At 45.1% G+C, this 12,083-nt stretch overlaps 1 protein-coding gene across 1 annotated transcript in view; it reads left to right on the top strand.

Moving 5' to 3' along the window:
• LOC137900357 (organic cation/carnitine transporter 2-like) overlaps window positions 1–11,735 on the top strand; it is a 31,341-nt gene extending 19,606 nt beyond the window's left edge. Inside the window, exons 7-12 of the mRNA XM_068744425.1 lie at window positions 5,246–5,346; window positions 5,711–5,925; window positions 9,466–9,648; window positions 9,735–9,870; window positions 11,140–11,355; window positions 11,435–11,735. Coding sequence (XP_068600526.1) covers window positions 5,246–5,346; window positions 5,711–5,925; window positions 9,466–9,648; window positions 9,735–9,870; window positions 11,140–11,355; window positions 11,435–11,735 — 1,152 coding nt within the window. The remainder of the gene's footprint in view (window positions 1–5,245; window positions 5,347–5,710; window positions 5,926–9,465; window positions 9,649–9,734; window positions 9,871–11,139; window positions 11,356–11,434) is intronic.
• Window positions 11,736–12,083: the final 348 nt, after the last annotated feature.

The following is a 12,083-nucleotide window of genomic DNA, read 5'->3' on the forward strand; positions in this document are numbered from 1 at the left end:
AGGAAAGTCTATAATCTACTCTTGAACATAGAGATGGTGTCTGTCTCACGAACCAATCAGGGAGCTGATTCCACATTAAAGGAGCTTGATAACAGAAAGCTCCGCCCCCTGTCTGCTCTTGGAACATTTTGGAACCACGAGCAGGCCAGCATTTTGGGACCGCAGGGTTCTAGTGGGGCAATACGGGATAATCATCTCTGTAAGGTAAGGAGGGGCCTGGCTGGTGAGGGCTTTAAAAGTAAGTAGAAGGATTTTATATTCAATCCGATCCCTAACAGGAAGCCAATGCAGAGACGCCAGAACAGGGGAAATGTGTTCTCTCAGTCTGGTTCCCGTTTGAACACGAGCTGCTGCATTCTGGATTAGCTGGAGATGTTTAATATACTTTTTTGGGCGGCCGGACAGTAAGGAGTTGCAGTAGTCCAGTCTGGAAGTCACAAAAGCATGGAATATTTTTTCTGCATCGGGTTTTTCGGGTTAGTAGGTGCCTGACCTTTGAAATATTCCGAAGGTGAAAGAACGCAGTCCTTGAAACGTGCTTTATCTGGGACTGAAAGGACAGGTCCTGATCAAAGATTACCCCCAGATTCTTGGCAGTGGTGCTGGTGGACACTGAGACGCCATCTAGTTCAACTACAACACTAGAACAGACATTTCTGAGATGACAACGAGCGGGGGTTACACACATGCAGCACAGCGAGCAGACGAAACGAAAGGGAGGCAGGGAGAGAGAGAACTTTAGACCAGAGACAAACGACGCGCTAGAAAGGGTAAGGGAAAAAACGAGCGATAGAAAACGTAGTAAAATCTGGACACATTTTAATGTGGCTGACACAAAGGCAAAATAAAATCAAGTAAGATCGTATCTTGAGGAGCCGCTTATCCAAAGAAGTGCAGACCCCCAAGTGTCCAGTCTACCCACGTCTTACACACAGAGACTGTATCGTGGCAACATCTGTCCCCTCAGAGAGAAGCAAAACAGGACAGATCATAACAGAAAGGAGAAACAGGATCAGCCCCTCCAAGCTGAGCAACTTGGTTTTCTTTAACCATTCTTTAGTAAAACAGTAGAACTGTTACCTGGATGCTGCTTTATCTTTTGCACTTTTTAAATTTATGTTTTCTTGTTGTGTTGTTAGAGATTTACATGCAGAGATTTGACCTTGTTCTCTGTGAGATGTGTTTGGTTTGGTTTTGAATTTTATATTATATAATATGTTTTTTGTAGCTAACAGTGTAAAGAGGATTTAAATAAAGACATTTAATCAACATTTGATATATTGCATGTTTTTACATTATTAGCTAATTTTACACAATGCACATGATTTGGTATTAAATTAATTTAGCCAACGACAACAAAAAATCTTAGGAGCCGCTTGGGAGCCAAAAGAGCCGGAATTCCCATCACTACATTGAACTGAAACAAGATGGTGGTTTAAAGCTAAACTTTGCTGATCTTCCTTTGGACAGTTTCTGGTTATCTGTTGCCACGGAATTCCCCATTCTAGCCAATAAAGCTATTCTGACATTGCTCCCGTTTTCAACCACATATCTGTGTGAGCTGAGCTTCTCAAGCTCGACGGCAATAAAAACTAAAAACAGAGAGACTGAGAGCTGATGAGGAAGAGCTTCGTGTGTGTCTTTCTACCATTACTGCAGGATATCCATTTTGTGTTCATCCAAACAGCCCCAGGTTTCCCACTAAGTATAAATACATTAAAAACTATATTATTAATTATATGTATTATAATAAAGCTCATCTAATCTAATATGTACTGTTAGAGTGTCATTTTGTGTCATTTTGTTTGTTGGTGTGCCGCAGGACTTTGTAAATGTTAAAAATGTGCCGCGGCTCAAAAAAGGTTGGGAAACACTGCTCTAGGGTCCTAAGCAAGCCCACTAGCGACTGGATGGATAAGGCAAATGCATCAAATGCTTCAGAGTCTCCAAACTTAAGGGCTGGGGCATTCAGGATAGCACCCAGTTCACTTTGGACGAGCTGACGGGGTTGACCGTACTTGTCTTGCAGAGCCTGCATGGCCATTGTGTATGGCCTTGGATCGTGCATGTAGACCTTGGCTAGCTGGAGCACACTCTGTAACTTCAGGTGTCCAAGGAGCACTTGATATTTGTACTGCTCGTTCAGGTGCAATTGGTTGTTCAACAGGTTTTCGAGCGGCATCTTCAATAAAGTAAAGTCGCTTTCTTTACCACTTTGGAAGGAGGGAATAATGGGTTTAGGAATGCCATAGGACGAGGTATTGAATGAGAAGGCTGCCTGTGGCTGAAGAGGGCCTGATTGAGGCAGAGCTGCAGTAAAGCATGATGCTGTCTGGGCTGGGTAGGTGAATGCTGAACAGGATTGGTGGTGAAATGGATGATCGGGACGTGAGGTCGTTGCAGGGGGAACAGCCGAATGTAGCAGTGGAGGAAGTGATGGATACTGCATAGGAGGTGGAGCCAGGCGTAGGGCTGGAGTTAGAGCTACAGGTGCTTGGGGTGACGCCGCGCTGGGTGATGGTGGCGATACTGCATGGAGTACTGGAGATTGGGCCACAGGTGCTGGAGGCTGGGTTGGACTCACTGCAGGTGCTGAGGGTGACGCCGCGCTGGGTGATGGTGGCGATACTGCATGGAGTACTGGAGATTGGGCCACAGCTGCTGGAGGCTGGGTTGGATTCACTGCGGACGGAGACACAGGGTGGCCTACCTCGCCATAATATGATGGACATGGGGAAGGTTTGGTGTCATTAGGTTCCTGTGTTTTCTCTTTAAGGAGAGAAGTAACCATCTTAGCTAACTCCAGCTCGTTCACACTTTTCTTTAGCTGTCGTCGCTTTTCTGTCTGGCTAATGACTCTTGCTTTCTAGTGGCTTCCTCTTGTAACTGCTGGGCCTCTTTAGCTTGAGTCCGAAGCCACTGAAATTCATCTTCAACGTGTTGATCCTCCTCCATTTGCTGCTGTAACTCCTGAAGCTCCATTTCCTTTGCTTGCTCTTCGAGCTGAGCTGTTTCCAGTTCAGAGAGAACATGTGTGGGGAACCTGCTCATGGTTGAGTGGGATGACCGTGTGGACCTGGAACTGGAGCTCCTCAGAGATGAGCATGTTTTCCTACTGTGTGAATGTTGGGACGAGGGAGCCCGCTGTGTGGTGTGGGTTTGTGCCACTGAAGGGAGAGTTGCAACCACATAGTCATGCAGGTAGGTTGGAGGGTGTCGCTCTCTCTGCGAAGTTTGTTGGGTTTCAGGTTCATGCTGGATATCTGTGGGTTCCATACCTTGATTGATACTCTACTCCGGCTCGAAGGACCATAAAAGGAAGAGAGGGTTGTCTTCCGGGAATGCAGGTGGTGTAGAGTGGCAAGGTGTGATGGAGGAGTGTCCCCATTAAAGGACACGGATACAGATGTCCAACTTAAGGTCAATTTATTATGCTGTGGTCATCGTATGGAGAGAAGCTATTTTCCAGCTCCGACGCTTCACACGGAGATGATGCATTCATAGGCGTCGGAGAACTATGGTGTGTTCACTAACGTGGGATATGTGACGATTTACGTCAGAAATTAACAATTGTTGGCTAAAACGCGTCTATGAGCCGTGCAACGCCAAACTAATAATATGGGCTTTCTAACAACTAGCATTTTGTGTACTGATATGTCTGTGCGCTCATCTACTATCAGGGTATGCCAGGCTGCATTTTTAATACTGTACATAGTCTCATTCACACTCAGTCTCATTCTGCACATCTCATTGATTGAGTTCACAAATTCAAATGCATAGTTTTTGCTTCGCCAGGTTTCTGGTATACTCACATACTTTGCCATGTGATCGTGGATTTGTTGAACTGACAGCATCGATGCATTCATTTTGATGGCAAGTAAAATATTGTCAATGAGAATTTTAACTTGCTGGGGGTCCGATTTTGTTCTGTGACACCTCGTTCCTTTTCTCTCGGTCGTTTGCGCTCTCCCGCAATAATGCACCAATCCCCTGTCCCATCTTGAGTCTTCGTACAATTCCGACAGCTTTTAAATGATTTTTCTGCTGAATGTGACGCTTGAGATAGTCCAACTTCCATTCAGTCCACATTTTCCCCTCTGAAAACTCACTTGCTACTTTGGCATCGCTGCATGTTTTGCAGAGTAGACCTTTCTCACTCGAAAATGAAAAAATCTCACCTAATTTCACAGATTGTTCTTCACTTTGCACACACTCCGACAGCCATTCCATCTTAAAAGAACTGCATTTCCTTTATACTTTGGCTTGGTGAGTGGGTGTGTCGCTACCTGTTTGTTTCGCCATGATACGGGGTTTGTATTCGCATCTCTTAACTCCGCCGCGGTGCACTGTGGTTTACTGACCTCCTGCTAGCTAACCTGCACGGCGTATATAGGCAGGGCACAGACGCAAGCACTGTCAATGTCATGATTGGCTACGTAGCGTAAGTGAACCGTATCGAATGGGCGAATTAATTAGATTAGGTCTAATATCAGTTAGGCGGCCCGGTGGCGCAGTGGTAAGCATTGTTGCGAGATGGTCGCAGGTTCGTCTCGGACTTGTGGCCATTCTGTGTGGAGTTTGCATGTTCTCCCCGTGTCTGCGTGGGTTCTCTCCGGGTTCTCTCCGGGTTCTCCGGCTTCCTCCCACCACCAGAAACATGCAGCCTAGGCTGATTGGTGACACTAAATTGCCCGTAGGTGTGAGTGTGTGTGTGGCTGGTTGTATGTCTCTGTGTTGCCCTGCGATGAACTGGCGGCTTGTCCAGGGTGTCCCCCGCCTCTCGCCCATTGACTGCTGGGATTGGCTCCAGCTTGGCCCGCGACCCGATAACGGAATAAGCGGTTGGATATTGAATGGATAATGGATAATAATTATTAATTAATACGTTTATGTTGATGCGCTGGATAGATTTTCTTGTGCGCTGAGAATGTGCGGGCAGGGCGCGATTGCACAGGCGCACACCTTAGAGGGAACGTAGGTCTTAAGCCTTTATGAAAGCATGCGTTGACTCCTCAGCGTGGTGAAATGTTCATCAGATTGATAACACACACCAGTGTCTTACATAAGTTGTGTAGCCAACTGTCGGGTGGGGTGGAATTCTCCACACACGTGGAATGAGTATCTTGGTAGACAAATCGTCTCAGGGCCACAGACACCAGAATTGTCTATCAAATTTCAAGGAAATTAATCAACTAGTATTTGTGTTATCAACTAATAGACCATCCATCTTAAACGTGTCTTGCAGGGCAATGGAACAAAGACACACCCTGAGAAACACTCTAATATCCTCCACCTACTGAAAACAAGAACTATCAGAAACACGTCTATCATTGTGTGTGTGGTGTGGTGAGTATTCAGCTTGGCTCAAGTTCAACCAAAGTATTAATTAACAATATATGTTATTTTACTGGGCATTAAGTCTCTGTAATACACCTATTTGCATAGCCACTATGCAAAGACAATAAAGGCTTTCTATTATATTCTCTACCCAAGATGGGGTTTCTCTTGTGGACAATAAACAATACAATTCCTTTTCTTACTACTTATTACTTTAGTTTTGATATTAGCATATTTTGCATGATAGTTTTTTGCTCAAAAGCAGTGAAGTAGGAAATTCACATGAAATGAGTGAGTGAAGTTATCTTTGCCAATGCCATTATGTTCTGTTACACATTTCCAGTGGAATAATTGTGTCTCTTTGTCTGAGCAGGTTCAGTGTGAGGATTGGGTATCACGGTTTATCTCTGAACACGTCTCACCTTCATGCGGACCCCTTTCTCAGCTGCTTCATCTCAGCAGTGATAGAACTACCAGCATACGTTTCCATCTGGCTGGCAGTGAAATTCATCCCACGGCGGCTGACTGTCATCTGCATCTTGCTCACTGAAGCGCTGTCACTGTATTTCATTCAACTGGTTCCACAAAGTATGAAACTTACCTGATTCACAAAAACAAATCTAAAACACTTTTCGGAAATGTCCACGGATAATCACCATGGCCAGTATAAAATAGTGCACATTGACACATTCAAAACCATTTATTATTCCTTTGCGTATTCTTCACTGTCAGGGATGCAAATTGAGCCAATGATGACAAAATTATGTTTGGAAGATCACACAATGCAGGCTAAGAAAGACCATGATGATTATTTGTCTCAGAAGCTTCTGCTTGTGTCTATTTGGTTCGCATACGGTGGGAAAATTCCAATTCCAAAGCCTGTCCCTGAACCTTTCTTCCACATCCATGTTAGGTCAGGGACTCTGAAGAAGTACTTGTATGCAGCACTCCACATCCCACGGATCTTTTTGTTAGACTTGTAGTCTTTAGCTCCATTCAACACTGACTTAAGGTGACATATTACACCCTTTTACACGCAGTTCTCAGACACTTATATAAAATATCTGTGCCAGTCTTTCGTCAAAATAGCAAACAGATGCTTGCAGGACAGCGTCCGTTATTTCTGTCTCAATCAGCTCCATCAGAAACGCTCTAAAAGTACTTTCATAGCGAGCATGCACGCTACCATGGTGGCTTTTAGGACACAAAAACATTTTTGCCAATTTTCGCCAGAACATTAACACAAAAAGTAAACTTCATCCACTCTCCTCTTCTTCGACTCATGCAGGAGACAGAGGGAAAGCAGTGCACAATCAAGGAGTGAGTGTCTACACACACACATTCCGCCTCGTTTATGCGTCATTGCGCAAGTCTGTTGACGGCCCTGGTCGCAGGTCCAGCAGCATAAGAGGAGCGGAGATTCTCTGCGCTCTGACGACGCGTCTCGCACTCCCTCCAGAGCCTCCTATTGTCACCCTACGGAAGAAGCTCATTTCAGATGCTTTTACGCGGGACTTTGTTCTTTGGGTCACTCCCCAAAGCTCGTGACCTCAGGTGAGGGCAGGAACGGAGATCGACCGGTAAATGGAGAGCTTCGCCTTTCGGCTCAGCTCCCTCGTCACCATGACGGTGAAGAGAGCGCAGACACAGGGACGTCCACGCACGCATGTGCACGCACGCATGTGCACGCACGCATGTGCACGCACGCATGTGCACGCACGCATGTGCACGTTTCCCCTTCCAGACGTCTTTCAGGAGGTGATTATAGACCTACCCAAACTACGAAGGATTGACTGGATGGTTTATTTAGCTGTTTTGGGTTTGGACCCAAAATCACCAGAACAGTGTAGACACATGGGAAAGGTTCGTTTTTCATAATATGTCCCCTTTAAATCTAGACGGAGCCATATCCCTCCCAACCTTTGTAATGACATGCTGAGTGACACTTTGTAATCTGTATGAACTTTGATCAAGTGATTATTGAGTGAACCTTTCCGCTCCTGTCCCTTCCTGGAGTTGACTCCCTGTGCACAAGCTTTTTTTTTTTTTTTACTTCTCCCCAATTCCTTTGCAAACCGCTAGTCTGCCTTAACCAGACATAATTGCCACAGCCACAATAATGCCTTATCAAACACAACCTTGATAGTGAAACTTAGACCAAGATATCACCGCATCAAGTTTTTCAATACTTCTTTAAATAGCATCACTTCGAATTTCAATCATCTCCTTTATCTTTTTTTTTAACACACACACACACACATATATACATATATACAGTTGCTTTCTATGGTTGAAGAACTGCTTAAAATAAGAGGACTGGCACTGAAAATTAGTTCCGGCAATAAGTGACAGCAGCAATGACCATATCTAAATGCTGCATATGTTTCTGCTGAAGAGCGAATCATACAGGAAGAGATTCTCCTCATTTCATTCTGTTCATCAGAAGAACCAAAAGGTCCTCCAGATGGATCCTGCATTTATATTATATTTAAGTGTATTGTCTTCAGGTAATTTATCACATTTCCAGCATCACCATTTAGTCAGATTTGCTTTTTCCACTTACAGTAGGACTGTCGTTCATCGCATCTATGGATGAACAGGTGTTTAGAACAGAGTTAGGGTTCGAGTTGGCCAGAGACAAGAAATATAGTCTTAGAGATTCTTAATCAAAGTAAAAAACGAGTCAGCAGTAAAACATGTATTGACATGCTGATATATCTTCTGGAGCAGGGGTGCCCATTACTTCGATCGCGAAGGTAAAGTCGGTCAATCGTGTGACATATTTTTTGATTGACATGCACGGCAGCCAGTCAGATGACAACTTGTTTTTTCTGACCTTTAGGTCACCGCACATGTGCAGCGAAACTAGCAAGCTAGTCACGAGTTATCTCCGCTTTTTTCTTTAAAACGAAAGAAAGTTTATCACCACCCAAATTGCTGGACCGAGTAAGAAGACAAAAACATATCATTTTCATACGGAATGGGAGGTGGAATCTTTTTTCACGATGTCGCGACATTTTCGGACTGTTCATGGGAAATACGACACCGACTTTCTGCCGAAAAGCGAGCTGAGAAAAAGAAAAGTTAATGAATTAAAATCCCAGTTGTCCGGACAGCAGTCATTTTTCACGCAACATACTTCAAACACGAAAGCCGCCACCGAGGCATCGTTCTACGTGAGTCACGTCATCATTAATAACAAGAAGTCCTTCCAAGACGGAGAGATGGTGAAAGAAGCATTCGTTAAAGCAGCAGACTCCATTGTTCCGACACTTTAAAAATAAGGCAGAGATATTATCTTCAATCAAAGCTCTGCAGCTGTCCAGAAGTCCAGTTACACGGCGCTGTGGAGCCACGGCTGAGGATGGAACCAGCAAATCTGGAAGGACATCCGAGATTGTGAGTGTTTCTCACTGTTTGACAATCGCTTTCAAGACTTGTCTTTGATGGAGCCAGTCGCTACATTCATGTGCTAACCTTTTCGGGAAGATGCTGATGTTGATACACTCGCATCAGAGATATCAACACTGCTTCACCTGAACTCTTCTGGAGAGGAAAATGAGATTTTGACTCTTCAAGCCGACATCGAACTGAAGTCAAGACCTTGTGGACAGTTCTGGAGGAAACGTCCCCCAACATGAGGACATGTGCTGCCTCCTTCCCTGCATTACTCGCTCCACTTATTTATGCGAGTCAGCCTTTTCCCACATGAAGATCATTCAGTCCAAGCACCGTTCCACCATGACGGATGAACATTTGGAAGTGTGCTTGAGGTAGAGTCAGCAGCGACTTCCGGACTACGCATCACTGGCTGATTGAAATCAATGCAAGTCATCAAACCAAACTGATGTAAATACAAAGACAATTCATAGTTAATTAAATTGTGTTGTGCAATATTGGCTCATGCGGTTAAGCAGGGTACATCAGCATACACTGTAAATAAAGAATCCTCAATATATTTGAAAATAATTCCATGTTTAGCATTTTTTTAGTGGGTAGATCTTTGTGACTTGGTCATTTTATAAGTAGCTCGCATGCTGAAAAAGTGTCGGCACCCCTGCTCTGGAGAATGGATGGCATCTTCTTCACCTCTTTCTGTTCTTCAACATAACATGTTTTTCCTTCTAGGCGTATCCTATATTGCTGTGGCATTGGAGATGCTGGGTAAATTTGCGATAACCGCTGGAGCAGCCCTGATGTATGTTTACACAGCAGAGCTTTACCCAACAGTCATCAGGAGCACCGGGACAGGAGCATGCAGTACAGTGGCCAGAGTGGGAAGCTGCTTTGCTCCTTTCCTGTTAAGTCTCAGTGAGTACATTTGTCTGGCATTTTTATATTGTATTGTTTTTTTCTGGATCTATCCTACTTCTAAATAATCAATACTAATTATACAGGTGCATACTATACGTACCTGCCCCAAATTACATTTGGAACCATGGGTATTGTGTCTGCCTTTGCTGCTTTCTTCCTGCCAGAGACCTTTGGACACCCCCTCCCTCAAACTATTAAAGAGATGCGCAAGAGAGAAAGGTGGGTTTCTTCATCGTTACATAGAGCCTCATGAAACCCCGTCTGTGTTAATATCATTCCATATTATACAAAATATTAGACATGATTTGTGGATTTGTTTGGATGTATTTGAAAATTAAGTGTGTCAAGATAATTCCAAAAAAAGGGTTCATTTTAATCTTATTTAAAGTTCTGATTCAGGGTTTATTGTCAAAACAATTCTAATTATCCTTATGCCATATGTTTTCTCCACACACATTTAAATGTTATCACAGATCATGATTTTGATACAAGCCTAAAAATTAACATCATCATCATCATTAAGAAAGGATGTGACAGTAATGGTATCATTCTCATCGTCAAATGTCTAGTTTTTCTTATATTTTTCTTGCTTAGAGTTAACAAATCATTTCATGTTTGTATCTTTCCCCCCACAGCATAACGTGCACATCCATCCCTCGAAAAGAGCTTTCAACACATGTGGAGATTTTTGAAAGTCGACTCTGAGTCTTTAAAGTTTTACATATGTAATTGATTTAATTTTAAAAAAATAGGATTTTAAGTGAAAGAGAAGGAATTTATATGACTTGTGCGGTTTGAAACAATAAATATTAGATTAAATACATTGATTTATATGTTTGAATATTGTCAGGTCACAGACAGGGAGAACCCAAAAGCACAAAAGGAGAAGGGAATCCAGAAACGTAACTTTAATGATTGCAGCAGACAAATCAGAAGTGGGCAGGCAGTAGACGAGTTCCAGCAGACAGGCAGAGTTCATAAACCAACTAGAAAGACAATCAGAGACTGCAGACCCCGCCTCCAATCGACTATTGGATCTTGTGAGACAGTAAACAGGGCTTCCGGATAAGAGGGGCCAAACCTGCTCTAGCTTGCTGCTCTGGAACGTACTACAAGACTCCTTCTGGACTCTTTTTCCCATCATGCCATTCGTGTCCCTCTTAAAGTGGCAGTTTACAGCACAGGCACGATTCCAGATGTAAAAATAATTCTAGAATCTGGATCCAGATCCGAATCAACGCCATTCTCTGGGAGGACCGAGCCACAGACAGAACCTTGCTTGTGTAAAAATTTCAAGTCGATTGGGTTACTAGTTTTTGAGTTATGCGCTCGGACAGACAAGCAAACAAACAGACAGACAGACAGACAGACAAACGCACCCAATTGCAATACCCTCGCCTCCTCTTCGGCGAGGGTAATTAATCAGATCAATCAGGCAGACAAATCCAGAGGAGCAGGCCTGGACGTGTCCCCGTCCCACCTGGACAGGCCCCCGTCGCACCTGGACGTGGCCCCGTCGCACCTGGACGTGGCCCCGTCGCACCTGGACAGGCCCCCGTCGCACCTGGACAGGCCCCTGTCGCACCTGGACGTGGCCCCGTCCCACCTGGACAGGCCCCCGTCGCACCTGGACGTGGCTCCATCGCACCTGGACAGGCACCCGTCGCACCTGGACAGGCCCCCGTCGCACCTGGACGTGGCCCCGTCCCACCTGGACGTGGCCCCCGTCGCACCTGGACGTGGCCCCGTCCCACCTGGACGTGGCCCCGTCGCACCTGGACAGGCCCCCGTCCCACCTGGACAGGCCCCCGTCGCACCTGGACAGGCCCCCGTCCCACCTGGACAGGCCCCCGTCGCACCTGGACGTGGCCCCGTCGCACCTGGACGTGGCCCCGTCCCACCTGGACGTGGCCCCGTCGCACCTGGACAGGCCCCCGTCCCACCTGGACAGGCCCCCGTCCCACCTGGACAGGCCCCCGTCCCACCTGGACGACCTGTCGCTGTACTCGGTTCCTCCTCAGCAGAAGCCTTGCGTGGAATCCGAAGCGGGACACCTGGAGGAGCGTCGCCTCCCTCAGAGTTAGTGAAGCCGTACACAGATTGCTGTCAGGTCACCTATAACATGGTCAAAGTTCAGAGGATCGTCCAGGTCGGGAATGACACCTACAGTGGTACCTCAGCTTACGAATTTAATCCGTTCCGGGACTAGCTTCGTAACGTGAAAACTTCGTAAGTAGAGACACGTTTTGAATGTAAATGCACTAATCCGTTCCAAGCCACGCAAAAGTTTGATATTTTTTTATTAAAACATAAAAGCGCATCAGAACATGAAACAAATACACGCTAAAATTAGATTACCGCACAATAAACATAAAACGAGAGGCACATCATGTAAAAAATCCAAAGAATAAAGAAAATAATAAAAATATTAA

The sequence above is a fragment of the Brachionichthys hirsutus genome, chromosome 10 (genome assembly GCF_040956055.1).
Source record: "Brachionichthys hirsutus isolate HB-005 chromosome 10, CSIRO-AGI_Bhir_v1, whole genome shotgun sequence".
Lineage (NCBI taxonomy): Eukaryota > Metazoa > Chordata > Actinopteri > Lophiiformes > Brachionichthyidae > Brachionichthys > Brachionichthys hirsutus.